The 17,819-nt window shown below is 36.7% G+C and overlaps 1 protein-coding gene across 10 annotated transcripts in view; it reads left to right on the top strand.

The window, feature by feature from the left end:
• FOXJ3 (forkhead box J3) overlaps positions 1-17,819 on the top strand; it is a 162,993-nt gene that overhangs the window by 89,284 nt on the left and 55,890 nt on the right. For all 10 annotated transcript variants that reach the window (XR_015555769.1, XM_004443128.3, XM_087446152.1 and 7 more), the window contains one exon: positions 10,260-10,343. Coding sequence is in view for 9 of the 10 variants with exons in the window: in XM_004443128.3 (XP_004443185.1) it covers positions 10,260-10,343 (84 nt within the window). In the remaining variant the exon portion in view is untranslated. The remainder of the gene's footprint in view (positions 1-10,259; positions 10,344-17,819) is intronic.

Here is a 17,819-nt window from a genome sequence, read left to right on the forward strand (position 1 = left end):
AGGTCCTTTTCAGCTCTTAAAATTTGAGATTTGCCAAATATTTATGTGTTTGCTCTTTAATAGAAATTGTAGGAGATGAGAAAGAATATTAGAAGATTAATGTAAACAATATGTGGTCAAATCCTGGAGGAGGGAATATTTCATGTATATTTTATTTAGTCTTCAGTATACTGTCAGCACCCAGTTTAGTTTTTGAGTATCTGTTTTGAGCAGTTCTAATTTGTAAAGATGATTATTTTATGACTTATTCTTTCTTAGAAGTCTTCCAAAGAACAAATAGGAAATTTATGTATTTTTTAAAAAAACAGAATAAAACTTACTCTGTTTTGCAGTTGTCATATGCGATTCTTTTATAAATGTAACGTGTATTATGGGATCTTAGTGATCTTATTTTTCCTAAATCTTGAAATGATTTCATCATTGCCCATCAGTTTTTCTCCCTCATGCCCAAACACTAAAATAACAAGAATACGGAAGAATGATTGAATGACCTAGAAGGATGATGCAGTAATGAAATCATCACTGTTATCCTTCAGTTTTCTTATTGTGTTGCCCAAAGTGTTACATCTTTCAAAGAGGCATAATAAAAGTCTATAGATGCCATCTTAAGTCTTTTTTTTTTTCTTTTAGCTTTCGTTGAGCATAGTTGAGAGTTTAGATTTTTTTTCTGCCCCTAATGACAATGAGATGAAAATTGGCGGAAGAGTATGGTTAACTATTTCAATAGAATTGGAAGATGAATACAAAGACAGAAGCAACACTCTAAACTATAATTGTGATGGTGAAATTGAGTTGATGGTATCCTAGATTAATTTTCCCAAACCCAAGAAATATTGAGTTAATGATATATTTCTAAGGACAATAAGGTATGTGATATTTTCATCCATTTAGTCATTAAACAAGAAGGTCTTCATCATGCAGTATTTTGTGACTAGAGTTTGAATCATCCCATTTTTTCTAGAAAGTCATGTGACAGTAGTTTTCATCATGTATGATGTTTGTGCACCATATCGAAGTTTGTAAGTAGACAAATCCTGAAGTCTGATGTGTATACAAAAGTGCTTGCAAGGAAATAGATGATGTAGAAGTGAAAAAGTTAATTGGATTCATCATTCTCTTTGGTGTTTATAAACCAAATATGAAAATATTTTTTGCAATTATGGAATGGAGATGGCCATCCTTCAACAAAATTCTGAAGCCTCAAAAATTTCCAAAGTATTACATTTTAAGTACAAGAAGAACCAGAAGTAAACAATATGCTAGAGTCTATTAAATATATATTTGAATCTGGAATTATTATTGCCTTTTGACGGTAAAGTATAAGAAGAAGAACCAGAAGTAATAACAAAGTAGAACATTTTAGAGATTGAAAGTCCAGAATCAATATTTATGAGATAGATGTTTGTTTTAGTTTCATGCATGACAATTGATGAGCAGTTAGTTGCATTCAAAAGATATTGACCCTTTTGGTATATATACTTAAAAACCAGGAGAATTTGAATACAGGCATACCTTATTCTATTGCGCTTCTCTTTATTGCACTTTGCAGATAATGTGTTTTTATAACAAGATCTTCTACCAGCAAAAAGATTATGACTTGCTGAAGGCTCAGATGATGGTTAGCATTTTTTAGCAATAAAGTATTTTTTAATTAAGGTATGTACATTGTTTTTTTAGACATAATGCTATTGCACACTTAATAGACTTCACTACAGTGTAAACATAACTTTTTTATGCACCGGGAAACCAGAAAATTTGTATGATTCTCTTTATTGCAATATTTGCTTTATTGCGGTGGTCTGGAGCCAAACCTGCAGTATCTTTGAGGTATGCCTGTATATTATAATATGTTTTGTATATAAAATATAGAAAATTTGGGTTTGCTATATTTAAATTCTTATTAAAATATTTCATAAGATTGTTTCCCACTGTCCTTGTATTATTCTGTAAATTATTTGTAGAATGACCTAACTATAAACAAGAAGTCTCCATTGGACCAGATGATAAATAGTAATGACTAGTTTTCCTGGTATATACTTAGGGCTAATTGTCATCATAACTCTATGAAATAGATATGAGGAATGTAGATCAAAGGTTTGGTAACTTGTCCAAGATTGCTGAATCAGATCTGGGATTTGAATCCAGGTCTGTGGGTTAATAGATGTTCTCTTCAGGATACCATATGATTTTTTAAATATGGTAGTACTTTTGTTGGAATTCAGCATGGTGCATTACTCAGGGATAACTTTATGGGGAGCTTGCCTAGAAGGGTAGGAAGTGAAAGAGAGAGATGTCAGTAAGGCTCAGGCAAAAGTTGGAGCTATCTCAGCTCCTGAAACAGGTAGAACAAGTGGCCCAGATAGCAGATTTAGCAAACACAAATTTCAAAACAGCTATTATAAATATGTTGAAAGAATTAAAATAAAATATATTCAAATAGTTAATGAATGAACAGATAGGAAATTTCAATACAGAGATAGAAACTATAAAAAGAACCAAATGAAAATGGTAAAGCTGAAAAGTACAATAACTAAATGAATAATTCACTGAATATCCCTAACAGCATATTGGAAGCGGAAGAAAAGATCAGTTGATTTGGAACATACAAGAATTATAAATGTATGTGCCCCAAAACAGATCTTCAAAAAAATTGAACAAAAACTCTCAGAACTAAAAAGAGAAATAGACAAATCCACAATCATAGCAGGAGATTTTAACACACCTCTCTCAGAAAATAATAGAACACAACCAGACAAAAAAGTAATCAAGGATCTGAACACTGTACCCATCAAATATACGTTACTTTCCAGAGGCACAGGGAATAGTCACCAATATAAAACATATACTGCGCCAGAAAGCAAGTTTAGTAGATTTCTAGAGGGTGAAATCTTGCAGGGTATGTTTTCTGACTAGCAGAAGTAAATTAGGTAACAAAAAGATATTTCGAAAACCCCAAATGTTTAGAAATTAAGTAATATATTTCTCAAGTACCTCTGGGTCAAAGAAGAAATCATAAGGGATGTTAGAAAATGTTTTGAGCTAAATGATAACAATAGAATATATGGAAATTTGTGACATACAACTAAAGCAGTGTTTATGCCTAGTTTTTTTTTTTTTTTTTTTGTGAGAAAGATCAGCCCTGAGCTAACATCCATGCCTATCCTCCTCTTTTTTTGCTGAGGAAGAGTGGCCCTGGGCTGACATCCGTGCCCATCTTCCTCCACTTTATATGGGATGCCGCCACAGCGTGGCCAAGTGGTGCATTGGCGTGTGCCCAGAATCTGAACCTGGGCCACCAGCAGCGGAGCGCACATACTTAACCACTATGCCATGGGGCCGGCCCCTAAAGCAGTGTTTAGAAAGAAGCTTATAGGTTTAAATACTTTTATTAGAAAAATCAGAAGGATCTGAAGTCAGTTACCTAAGCATGTACCTTAAGATGTTAGAAAAATAAGAGCAAATTAAATCCAAAGTAGACGGAAGGAAATAATAAAGGTAAGAGTGGAAATCAATAAAATAGAAAAAGAACAAACAAAAAGCAATGAAACCAGAAGCTGAAACATTTAAGGAAAAAGCAATGCCAATCTTACACAAACTCGTACCAAAAAAAAAAAGTGGATGAAGGAACAGTTTCTAACTCATTTCATGAAGTCAGCATCACCATGATACCAAAGTCAGGCAAAGAAATAACAAGAAAAGAAAACTGCAGGCCAATATCCTTCGTGAACATAGACCCAAAAATCTTTAACAAAATATTAGCAAATTACTTTCATTGATATATAAAAAGGAGAATACATCATGACCAAGTGGGACTTGTCGCAGGAATGCAGTGCAGGTTAAAATTAGAAAACCAATTGGTAACTCACCATGTGAGTAGAAGAAAATGAAAAATCATATCATCTCAAGTGTAGAAAAAAAAATGACAAAATTTGACACTCATTCAGCAGACTAAGAGGGAATTTTCTTAATTTGATTAAAGGCATCTATGAAAAACCTAGAATTTATATCATATTTAATGATGAGACACTTAATGCTTTCCCTCTGAGATTGAAAACAATACAAGGATATTCTAATATTCATAGTCATTCAACATTCTGTTAGAGGTGAAAGCCAATGGAGTAGGGGAAGAAAAAGAAATAAAAGACATGTAGATGGAAAAAAGAATAAATAAAACTGTCTTTATTTGCAAACAACATTATTGCATATGTAGAAAATCCTAAAGAATCTGTGGAAAAGCTACTAGAACTAGTAAGTGAGTTTAACAAAGTCACAAGATACAAGGTTAACATAATTTTTTTTTTATACTACTAAGGAACAATTGGAAAGTGAAGTTAACAAAAGCAATTCCATTTACAATAGCACCCAAAGTAATGAAATACTTTAGGGATACATTTTAACAAACTCTCTGCAGAACTGTTTACTGAAAAGTATAAAACATTACCAAGAGAAATAAAGGAAGACCCAAATAAATGGAGATATATAGCATGTTTGTGGAATAGAGGACTTATTGATTAGATGTCAGTCTTCCCCAGATTGATTTATAGAGTTAATGCAATCCTGATAAAAATCCTAGCAGACTTCTTTTTTTCTTTTTTAAAGAAATTGACGAGCTGGTGGAAATGCATAGGACCTAAAAAACAAAGTTGTAGGACTGAATCCTGCCTGATTTCAAGACTTTCTATACAGCTACAACAATCAAGACAAAATGGTATTGGCATGAGGATAGACAAAAAGATGAATGGAACAGAATGCAGTTCAGAATAGACCCACATATATATTCAGTTGATTTTTGATAGACGTGCTGATGTAATTCATGGGAAAAGGACATAGTCTTTTCAAGGAATGGTGCTATATATCTGGGTGAAAGGAAAATTTATATTGATTTTTATCTCACACTTACACAGAAAGTTAACTCTAAGTATATCAGAGATCTAAACATAAAAGTTAAGACTATAAAACTTCTAGAAGAAAACATGGGAAAAAATGCTTCCCATGTTGGAGTAGGAGACAAACAGCACAGACCACAAAATGAAGATTGATAAATTGGACTTTATTAAACTTAATATTTTTGCTCCTGAGAAGATACTGTTATGAAAACAGACAACTACAGACTGGGAGAAAATATTCACTCTGTGTGTGTGTGTGTGTGTGTGTGTGTGTGTGTGTGTGTATCTGACAAAGGACTTATTATTCAAAAAATATAAAAAATTCTTATAACACAAATAACCAAAAGTCTTCCCCCCCCCCACTTTTGTTGAGAGATAATTGATATATATCACTGTATTTTGGTTTACATATATTGTGAAATGGTCACCACGATAGGTTCGACTAACATCCATCTTCTCATATTAACCAAAAGTCTTATAACACAAATAAAACATAGGCAAAATTGATGAATAGACACTTCACAAAAGATGATATACGGATGGCAGATAAGAACATGCAGAGATGCTCACCATCATTATTCTAGAGAAATGCACATGAAAATCACTGAGGTACAACTACACATCCACTAGAATGGTTTGTAATTGACAAGACTTAAAATAACAACTAGTGGCAAGGACATGGAACAGCTGAACTCATACATTGCTAGTGGGAGTAGAAAACAGTTTGACCGTTTGAGTCCATTTATATGGAATTTTAGAAAAGGCAAAACTAATGTATAATGATACGAAGCAGATCGATGTTTGGAATGGAGGTGGGGGCAAAGGAACAGGGATTGCTTGCTGAGCCACACAAAGGAGCTTTTTAGGGTGATGGAAATGTTCTATATCTTGCTTTTGGTGTTAGCTGCATGAATGTATACATTTGTCAAAACTCCTTGAACTGTATACTCAAAATTGGTGCACTTTTTTTTTTTTTTAGACATACTTCAATAAAGTTGAGTTTTAAAAATAAAATCAGCTAACAAAAAACTCTTGTTTTGAGGCTGGCCCCGTGGCTTAGCAGTTAAGTGCGTGTGCTCCGCTACTGGCGACCTGGATTTGGATCCTGGGCGCGCACCGACGCACTGCTTGTCAGGCCATGCTAAGGTGGCCTCCCACATATAGCAACTAGAGGGATGTGCAGCTATGTGTACAACTATCTACTGGGGCTTTGGGGAGAAAAAAGGAGGAGGATTGGCAATAGATGTTAGCTCAGAGCTGGTCTTCCTCAGCAAAAAGAGGAGGATTGGCTTGGATGTTAGCATAGGGCTGATCTTCCTCACAAAAAACAAAACAAAACGAAAAAAACTGTTGTTTCCTGCTTGATCCACATGAGCCTAGAGGAGTAAGCCTTAGTCTGGGAAGAAATTGGATGGAACATGTGTTTGTTGATTGGTCATATTTAGGCAGTTCAGTTTTTGTGAGACATAATTGTTTAGTAAGGAGAGCAAAGGTAACTGCCTATTAAAGGTAGCTGAAAGGGACTTTTTTTGTGGTAAAAGATACATAACAGTATTTACCATTTTAACTATTTTTTAAGTGTAGAGTTCAGTGGCATTAAGTACATTAACATTCTTGTGCAACCATCATCGCCATGCATCTCCAGAACTTTTTCATCTTCCCAAACAGAACCTCTGCACCCATTACACAATAATTCCACATCCTTCCTTTCCCCTGCTCCTGGCAACCACCATTCTACTTTCTGTGTCTTTGATTTTGACTACTCTAGGTACCTCATTTAAGTGGAATCACACAGTATGTGTCTTTTTGTGACTGACTTATTTCACTTAGCATGATGTCTTCAAGGTTCACCCATATTGAAGCAAAATACGTTCGAATTTACTTCCTTTTTAAGACTGAATAATATTCCATCGTATGCCACATTTTATTTATCTGCTATGGATGGACACTTGGGTTGCTTTCATGTTTTAGCTATTGTGGATAATGCTGCTATGAACATGAGTGTACAAATATCTGTTCAAGTTCCTGCTTTTGATTCTTTTGGGTATATACCTAGAAATGAAATTAGTGGATCATATGGTAATTCTATGTTTAAGGTTTTGAGGAACTGCCATACTGTTCTTGACGGTGGTTGCGCTACTTTACATTCCCCCTAGTGATGCACAAGGGTTCTGGTTTCTCCACATTCTTGTCAACACTTGTTATTTTCTGTTTTTTTTTATAATAGACATCCTAATTGGTGTGTAGTGGTATCTTGTGGTTTTTATTTTCGAAGAGCAATTTTAAGGTCATTTAATCCAAACTTGTGATTTCACAGATGAAACCCAGATAATAAGTTAGCAAAAGCCACTAAGTGGAAGATTTTACAACTTCTTTTGCAAATCATTTCAACTGTTAGTGTTTGCATTTGGGCATTCACAGTTTTGTGAGTACATAATGGATAACGTTAGGCTTATGAACAATTTTTGTCTCTGTTATCTATTTGTGACAAGCCACAGCCAGTCATATTTTCTGTGGAAGAACAAATACGATTTTGTAGTTTTATTAAAATGTTTAATAATAAATCAGTCTAAAGTTTGGACAGTGAATGGTTTCCCCAGATTAATACACTTACACACACCGACACAAAACAAAACTAAACACTGGAATTTATCATTTCCATGAACAGTGGTTTTTAAACTGTTGTCCAACGAGTTTTGGTGTTTTTCTTCCTGCTTTATTTTCAATTTTTATAACAACTGAATGTAAAACTTTTTCCTACTTTATTTTGAATATTGTTAGGTGAACATACTCATGAAATCATTGTTTTCATTTTTAGTGCTTAATTTCTTTAGCATCTACATTTTACATGGTTCTTGGCAAGTTTACATCAGATCTGGCAGACTCACCAGCTGAAATCCAGTGACCACTTTGAAAAGATAACATGGAAGAATGCCCCACTAGTGGCTGGGTGATGGAATGAGTGCTAAGTTCAGATGCCTGCATAGACTAGGATCTGGGAATGCCTGGCATCATATCGTGTACTCTGACATTCTTGGCACAGTTTGTTCAACAACTTTTTTTCTTCCCATTTCAACAAAAATTTTTTTTTTTTGGGGGGTCAGCTCTTAATATAGTTTTGTTTGTTTTTTTTTGGGGGGGGAAGATCAGCCAATCCTCTTCTTTTTACTGAGGGAGACTGGCCCAGAGCTAACATCTATTGCCAATCCTCCTCCTTTTTTTCCCTTTTTCTCCCCAAAGCCCCAATAGATAGTTGTATGTCATAGTGGCACATCCTTCTTAGTTACTGTGTGTGGGACGCTGCCTCAGCATGGCTGGACAAGCGGTGCGTCGGTGCGTGCCCGGGATCCGAACTTGGGCCGCCAGTAGCAGAGCACATGCACTTAACCACTAAGCCACGGGGCCGGCCCCTCAACAAATGTTTATTGAGTACTTGCTCTGTGTCTGACATTGTGCCTGGCACTGTGGATATAGAGATGAGTTCTTACCCTTAAGTAACTCATAGCCTAGGGGGCCGGCCCCGTGTCCTAGTGGTTAAGTGCGCGCGCTCCCCTGCTGGCGGCCCGGGTTCGGATCCCGGGCGCGCACCGATGCACCGCTTCTCTGGCCATGCTGAGGCCGCATCCCACGTACAGCAACTAGAAGGATGTGCAGCTATGACATACAACTATCTACTGGGGCTTTGGGGGGAAAAAAATAAATAAAAATAAAATTAAAAAAAAAAAAAGTAACTCATAGCCTAGAAGGGATACAGACCTGTGAATAAAATTGTAATGTTAAGTGCAATCAGTGGTCTAAAGGTATAAAAAGTATAGAGATATTGAAGAGGGACAGAATGTTGAATTCTTGAGTGTGGTAGGAGGATCAGAGGTGGATTCCTTTAGATAACATCTGAGCTAAATTTTGAAGGTGGTATATGAGTTTGTCAATGGTAGTGTGGATGTTATAGGCAATGAGATCAGCATGTAGGGCAGGCACAGTTGCGTGAAAGTATAAACAGATAATTCATATTGGGCACAAAGTGTGAGGGTTAATAGATGAGAGCTATGTTTTCCCTCATTATCAAATAGTGCCTGAAAAGCAGCCTAGGAAGATTAATAAAATAATAGAGGCAAAGACTAAGCTTTAATACTATCACTAGGATTAATTGTAAAACTAGGGCATGCATTATATTTCTGTTTCTGAAATGCATATCTCCCTTTCTTTCATATTTCCCTTTCTTACTCTCTGCCTCTTCCCTCAAGAGTGTGTATGTGTGTGTGTCTGTGTAGAGAGGATAGTTGAGGGAGAAAGGAACTAAGAATCAAGACCTTGATTCTGGTCCTGGCTCTTACATCCTTGGTTGAGCAAACCACTTTTAGCTTTTTGAGCTTTGATCTCCTCATCTGTATAATATGTGCAAACTATATGATTTATGCTTTTCAAAATGTTTTTTGAGGGAGTCTTAATTTCTGAGTTGCCTGGAACACAGTAGGTGCTCAATATGTATTTTCTTTCTTTCTTTCTTTTTGTGTGTGTGAGGAAGATCAGCCCTGAGCTGACATCCATGCCAATTCTCCTCTTTTTTTTTTTTTTTTGCTGAGGAAGACCGGCCCTGCGCTAACATCCGTGCCCACCTTCCTCTACTTTATGTGGGACGCCGCCACAGTATGGCCTGACAAGCGGTGCATCGGTGCGCGCCTGGGATCCGAACCCGGGCTGCCAGCAGTGGAGCGGGTGCACTTAACTGCTACGCCACGGGGCCGGCCCCGTGTATTTTCGAATGAGTATTTCGAATGTATTTTTGAATGTATTTTCTCTTACTTGTATCAAAAAGTAAGAGAGGATAGGGGCCGGCCCCGTGGCATAGCGGTTAAGTGCGCTCCACTGCTGGCGGCCCGGGTTCGGATCCCAGGCGCGCACCGATGCACCGCTCGTCAGGCCATGCTGTGGCGGCATCCCACATAAAGTAGAGGAAGGTGGGCACAGATGTTAGCTCAGGGCCGGTCTTCCTCAGCCAAAAAAAAAAGAGGAGGATTGGCATGGATGTTAGCTCAGGGCTGATCTTCCTCACACACACAAAAAAGGATTACTATATATTAAAAAATATGTTCAGTTGGTCATTTCTCTTTTTAATTTGGCTGTGGCAGAAGTTCTTGAACTTGGCTTCTTCAGATTGTGATTTTTTTTCTTTAATAATGTGGTTATAAATGGCCTTTTTTTCTCATATAAACTTTACTTGTCTCGGTTCAAAACTAGTACTTCTTCTCATGCCGCTTTTCCACCATTGTATCTGCAAAATGTTTGCTTTTGGAGCAGAGGATTGTAAAATCCATTTTAATGTTAAAGAGTTGCTGTAACATATTGTTAATTACTTTATTTCTTTACCTGTAGGGGTCCTATTGGGCAATAGACACCAATCCGAAGGAAGATGCGCTGCCTACTCGGCCAAAGAAGAGAGCACGATCTGTAGAACGGGTAAAAGCTCTTTGTTACAAATTAGTATGATGGGGTTATTATGTCAGAAATACAGATTTTAAAAGTTATTTTCAGTACAGCAAGTATAACCATAATGAAAGTAATAGTTTATTTGTATAGCATTTTCTAGGTTTTCAAAGCACTTTCAAACTCATTATTTTATTTGATCTTAACTCTGAGTGAGGTGGGCAGTTTAGGAATTAAGGAAAAGGGTTTTTTTTGTAATTAGGGCACAATTCTGGTCTAACTGAGACTTGAATCCAGGTCTCTTGAGATTTAATTTGGTATTCTTTCCTCTGCATCTACAACATTGAGGACTGGTTTTATATAACAAAACTATTCCTTTTCACTGCATATAGTCTGATTACATTGAATTTTCCTGATTGTCCTGAAAATGCTTTTTCCAGCTTTCAACCATGTAATAATTATTTTGTACACAAAATCTCTTAAGTGTGTGGGTGTTGTTTGTAAGGTAATTCTTGTAAATTCATGGTTAAAATTAATTTGTAAGAATGAAAGAGAAAAGGAGCTGTAGTTGATATCTTAAGTTGTTTATTGTAACATATTTTTAGTCAACACTTTGGCTGTCATCAGACATTAACTTTACCTTTCAGCTTTTCTCAAGCTCTGCGTTTCCAGCATCTCAGCTAACACACACACACACACACACACACACACCACACACACACACACACACACACCCCATCCTACCCTACTGTTCAAGACCCATTTCACGTTGTGAAGTCTTTCCTTACTTCTTCGTGTGTAAGAATATTTACAAAATTCTTGTATAGAGTTTTGTAGAAATTATTTGTTTCCATATCTGTCTCCTTTGCTGAACCGTGATCCCCTAAGAGCGGAGAAAATATGTTTGTATCTCCAGTGTTAGTATTTTTCACAACTTATAATAGGTATCAGTAAATATTTGCAGAATAAATCAGGGCAAAGGGAATAAGATAAGATGAAGGAAACTGAGTAAACATTTGGTCAAATAAATTTGTTCTGTGACCATTCTTGGTAGAGAGATAAAACTTCCCAACCTCAAACACAAGGAGCTTAAGCTGGGTTTAAGTTGGGATCAGGTGAGCCCATGAGGTATAGCAGCAATGGGGTTTATCCCGGCAGATTTATGGAGCCAGCAGAGGGAATTCAATATTCCAGTTACCAAACCATGTAGAATTAAAGGTGAACTCTTAGGCCAGAACACTTTCCAGTTTTATACAAACCTAGGTTTAAGATATTAAAGTTTTGTATTGGTGGCATAGTCTTCTGGTAACAGAGTTTTAAGACTGACATGGTCAGTGAGCTATGTATGTAATGGTTTGAGAGGGAATGAACCTCAGTTTCTGCCCTCTAGCTTCTGCCTTTTAAAACAGATGTGGCACTTGTGCTTAGCAGACTTAACACTTAGGCTTTCACGCTTTAATTGTGTGAAAATGTAGAGTACAAAACATTTAGCATCTATTGCCAGAATTTGAAGGAAAGGGAGAAAAATCCACATTGTTAAACCCAGAGCATCAGCAAGGATGTGTATCTTGAAGGGATGAGGAGTTGTGGTGTTTTCTATCATTTTCTCTCTTCTTCTGAAGTTCTTAGAACTTGAATTATTTTTGGAAATTTGAATTGGTAGTCTGGTTGACAACTGTGCATTCTTTTTGGATATTAAGCCTGCATTTTATTCTGTTACCTTGTTTAATAGTTCTTAGAGCAATCTTTCTTGTTTTCTGCGAGTTCTCCTTTTTTTCTGAAGACCATATTGTCAATTTTATAATGGACGTCTCTAGATATATAAAATTCAGATTACAGAAGTATGTTTTACATACAAAGCATGTATTTATGAAAATACTTTTTGGACATATTTTCTATTACTGTTTATCTTTTTATCTTCATTTTAAGTTAAAAGCATGTAAAAGCTTCAACAATTTACCTTTGTAGTATAGGTCCATAAAATATCCAGTACCAGAGCCTTTCAGTTAGTAATATTGGTATTTATTTTGGCCTGAGCTATGTATTGGATGCTGCTGTAGGAGAGGAACCTATAGAAAGCTGTAAGCAGAGTATGTTAATAAGGGAGACATATTGTTTAACAAATACTCTGGAAGATATTATTCTTACAAAACATCATTTCCTGCCCTGACAAACTGATGTGTCTATATTTTTCATTTAGAGGTTTGTTGTGGGGAGAAGGTAGTATTTTTATTAGGATAGAGTTTGTATTTTAGGTAACCATTGGGTTTTTTATCCAAGGAAATAACCTAAGACGGTCAAATAGTGATGGTTCTGAATATGATCTTTATACATTTACAGTTTGCTCAAAAACTAAACATGACGCAGGGCCAGCCCCGTGGCTTAGCAGTTAAGTGTGCCTGGCGGCCTGGGTTCGGATCCCGGGCGTGCACCGATGCACTGCTTCTCCGGCCATGCTGAGGCCACGTCCCACATACAGCAACTAGAAGGATGTGCAACTATGATGTACAACTATCTACTGGGGCTTTGCGGGGAGGGGGAAAGGAGGAGGATTGGCAATAGATGTTAGCTCAGAGCCGGTCTTCCTCAGCAAAAAGAGGAGGATTAGCATGGATGTTAGCTCAGGGCTGATCTTCCTCACCAAAAAAAAAAAAGTTACTGGGGTGTACATAAATATATGAATAAATAAAAAACACATATTTAAAAAAAAAACTAAACATGATGCATAAGTTGAAACTTTTAAAGGATTTTAAAATGTAGGTGGTAAATATGTTAACATCCCTAAAACTTGCTTATTAAATTTCTGAAATTTATTATTCCTTTGTCCATGTGTAAACCAAAATTCTATGTGAAAAATCAAAATATTTTACACATTTTTGAAGAGTGATGAGCTTTTAATGGAACAGAAAAGTCTTTCTAAACTGCTAAAGAGAAGTGATTTTCAAAAATGCGAGTAGCAATATCTTCATATCCTGAATGAAAAATAAACCCTGATAGTTATCTCCAGCCTAGTATTCCTAACTCACTTCTCTGAACCACCTCCTTCTCCCCTCCATTTGCATGAACGTATCTCTTGATCATTACAATATTCCTTTCTTCTTTTCTAATCCTCAAGTATGTAAATGTCTCTCATTTTCCTTTTTCTGATTTCATTCATCATCTTACCATTTTTTCTTTATCATAAAATGGACTTGAAGACCTAAAATAATTATTGAATGAAGTTTACCATGGTGAGATGAGTGGCTCCTTGACTAGGAGTCTTGTGTTTCTCTTCTAGCTTTACAGTTGTTCTTGTGACTTTTGGCAAGCTGGTAGATTTTTTGAGCTTCAATATTCTCAACCATAGACTAAAAGGATAGAAGTCTTAATAGTTGATGTGGATTGAATGTTTGTGTGTCCCCCAAATTCATATATTGAAACCCTAATGCCACTGTGATGGTATTTGGAGGTGGGGCCTTTGGGAGGTAATTAGGTCAGGAGGTGAAGCCCTCATGAATGGAATTAGTGTCCTTATAAGAATAGGCCAGAGAGCTAGCTAGCTCTCTTTCCATCATGTGAGAATATCAATGAGGATACCTAGAAGAGGGCTCTCACCAGAACTTGACCATATTGGCACCATGATCTTGGACTTCCAGCCTCCAGAACTGTGAGAAATAAATTTCTGTTGTTGCAAAGCCGCCCAGTTTATGGTATTTTGTTAAAGCAACCTGAGCTGATTAAGACAACAGCGTGATAGTAATAATAGATGATTATGTTGAGTTTATGTGCCAGATGTTTTTTAAAGAATTTTATTTATATTAACTCACGTAATTTTTCTAGTAACTCCAAATGATGAAACTGATAGGCATGGATTTAAGTAATTGTCCAAGGATACTAAGGACAATAAGTACCAAGGCCAGGATTATGAACCCAGGTGCTCTGCCTTTAGAGTCTATGCTAAAAGCACTATACTGCCGGTAGTATTTGCTATGCCAAAGACCACAACACTGAATCAAATTTCTTTTTGCATATTTTGTTGTGAGCTAATGGTCCTTAGTTTTAAGAGAATCCCCACCTTTACCCTAAATATATATATATGTAATTAAGTGACATAAATATGATTATAAATGACAGGCAAGTAACATGTAATCTGTTAGACCAAGCAATAACTAAAGTGACTCAAAACAGACAATGCTACCCTGGGAAGGCCTCTAGGAGGAGGAGTGAGACTTAGAATTTTGATGCAGAAGTGTAACTTTTTTGCTTAGAAAATAGTAAAGGACGTTCCACTTGGAGAATACAGCATGCACGATTGACTGGTAAATAAGAAGTGCAGGTGGGCATAATTGAGAACCCTTTTAACTATAGTGAAGCGCTTAGACGAGGGCGAGAACATTTAGATAAGGAGTAGAAAGATTTGGGTAGAAAGCCTAAAGGCATGGGATCAAGGAAGTTACGTTGATTTGATAGCCTGTAGTGTTGAGAAAGGAGTCAAAACAGTAGTTAAGAAAGATACTTGGTATTCACAAAATACTCATTGCAAGAGGAAGATGCTGTAGGGGAGGAAAAATAATTTTCCCTCTACCCTTCTAGGTTCTTGGCTGAAACTCTCTGTAATAAAAAGACAGATTACTAGGAGAAAACCAAATTTAATTATGTACATACAGGAGCCCCACAAAGATAAGAGACTCAAAGGCAGCCAGGTAACTGAGGCTTATATACTATCCTGAGTTCAGGAAAGGGATAGGGGTCTAGGGCTTCAAAGGCAAGGAAGGCAATTCACAGGAAGGGGAGAATTGCAAATGTTTAGTAAAATAAGTGTGTGCTCTGCCATGTAGATAAATCTCTCAGATATAAAAAATAATTCTCTTCCTGGTACAGGTCCTCTTTCTAATTTCTTTGAGGCAGTTAAGGAGGAGGTAAAAAGCTCTTCCTGAGCTTGCTGGGTCTTGGTTGCCTTCAGCTCAGAATAATCCTCATGCCAAAGTGCCACATTCTAGGGTGGCTTGGTCTGAACCCCTCAGTGGTGAGTAGATGGAGTTGCAGTAGTCTAATTTGTGAAATTGTAGTGGCCTGGGCTAGGGATATATACATGAATGAGAAAATTCTCTAGAAAATTAGCATCGTATCATATTTCTAAATATATACCCATAATTGTGTGTAATATGGTCATTTTACTAGTTTAATTTTACAGATCTTTGTTCTGTAGATACTGTGTGTCAGGCATTGTGCTAGGATGTTGTGGAGTATACCAAGAAGAATGAGACATGATAAGACACATAATTCTAGCACAAGGGCAAAGTATGTGCAGAAAATATTATAAAAAAGATATAAAATATTGTGTGCAGAGGAAGTAGAGATTGTGTTTTACTGGGACTATCTGGGAAGGCTTCGTGGGTTATGTGGCTTGGCTTTTAGTAGAGATAGAGATGGTCAGGGCAAGGTAGAGAGAATAGCATTCATTGAGTACATATTTATTGAATGCTGAGTGCCTGCCATGAGCAGGCATGTTCTGGGTGCTGGGGAAACAGCAATCAGCAAAACACATTCTCTGCTCTCATGAAGTTTATATTCTGATGGAGAGTGGTCAGGTAGGGAGGCATGAGATAAGAGGTCGTGGTCAAAATTAAGATATATAGGTGGAAAAGTCTCAGGATTCGGGAGAGAACATAGTACATTTTGCCTGGATGACTTTTTCCTCTTTCAAGTTAATTTGCATTACTCATGCCATTCATAGAGAGAGAGAGCACACCTTTTACATTGTAAGCATGGAGCTAAGTGTTGGGGGAGTAGTGGTAAACAAAGACAGACCCATATTCTCTCCTTATAAACCTTTCCTTAAGCAGGAATGATAAACTGATAAGGTAGGATGACAGCACATTCATATTGTTGCTCATTGTCTCAACATAATTAACAGTTCCCCATTCATTCTCAAAATAGCATTTGATATTTTGATGGATGATAAATTTAGGTCACCCTAAAAATAAGAGTCTTGAGAACTGTGAGGCCATATTGCGGAGAGGCCTAATTTAGTCTGGGAGTCAGGAAATGTTTTCTTGAAGAACTGATGCTTCAGTGCATACCTGTTAAATGAACAGATGAGGGTGATTGGCAGTGTGAAAGAGTGAGGGGAACTTACTTGTGAAACACCTGATGGTTAAAAAGAATGCCCAAAATTTCAGAGACTGAAGGGTTAGTATGACTGGAGGAGCATAGAGTCCCAGAAGGGCAGTAATTTCTTATTTTCACTTTTTGTATCCTTTTAGTTTCTATTTTTGTATGTTAAAGAATAAAAGTTCAACAGGAGTAAATTTAAAGATCTAATTGGCTTTATTCAGCGATTCATGAACCAGGCAACATTTTATCCAGCAAATAGATAGAAGCTCTGAGGAGTTATACAAAATGGAAGGTTTTTATAGGCAGAAAGAAGGTGGAACAAAGAAGTTAAAAAAGTGGATTCTTTCAGGCAAATGTACCTTCCCTTAAGGGAAGGCAGGTGGTTTTACCAGGCAGATTACCTCACTGGTGTTGATCAGGAAATTCCAGACTGACTGTTTTAAAATTCTGTTCCTGGGAGAGCTGAAACTGCAGTTAGGTTACGTATTGAGTTTTGGTGGGGCTTAGCATAAGTGACTCTGTTTTGGGCCTGTTGTTTCTTTTTAACATATGTTAATTAACAAATAAATATTCTCTTTGCATTTTAATTTGGCTTTGCTTGTTCAGTTCAACCAAAGGATATATTGCTTATTTATTAATGAAAACTGCCCTGCCCACCGGAAGCTGTTTAGGGTAGAAAAAAGCAAAATTAGCTAGATATTGCCTGTGGGGTTTTTTTGAAGACTGGCAAGCACTTACACTATTCCAAGAGATCTGATGTCAAGGAATAGAAGAAGGAACTTTGTTAAAGAAATGCTTTGAGAAGAATGAATGCTCCAGATTAGTGCAGTTTCTCTCTTTTATCATGTTAATTATCACAGAAACATTTTTCTCTGTTCATTCTTTGATTGCCCCTCAATTTTTATTTTTTATTTTTTGTTTATTGTGGTAACACTGGTTTATAACATTGTATAAATTTCAAGTGTACATCATTATACTTATGTTTCTGCATGGATTACATCATGTTCTTATGTTCACCACCCAAATACTAATTACAATCCATCACCACACACATGTGCCTAATTATCCCTTTCGCTCTCCTCCCTCCCCTTTCGCTCTCCTCCCTCCCCTTTCCCTCTGGTAACCACCAATCCAATCTCTGTCTCTATGTGTTTGTTTGTTGTTGTTATTATCTACTACTTAATGAGTGAGATCATACGGTATTTGACCTTCTCCCTCTGACTTATTTCACTTAGCATGATACCCTCAATGTCCATCCATGTTGTCACAAATGGCTGCATTTCATCATTTGTTATGGCTGAGTAGTATTCCCTTGTGTATATATATCACATCTTCTTTATCCATTCGTCCCTTGATGTTTAACTTTTTTTTCCTCGGTGTTTTAGTAGTTCTTCTCTGTTCCTTTCTTCTTCT

The sequence above is a fragment of the Ceratotherium simum genome, chromosome 22 (assembly GCF_057802395.1).
Source record: "Ceratotherium simum simum isolate JZ-2026a chromosome 22, ASM5780239v1, whole genome shotgun sequence".
Taxonomy (NCBI): Eukaryota; Metazoa; Chordata; class Mammalia; order Perissodactyla; family Rhinocerotidae; genus Ceratotherium; species Ceratotherium simum.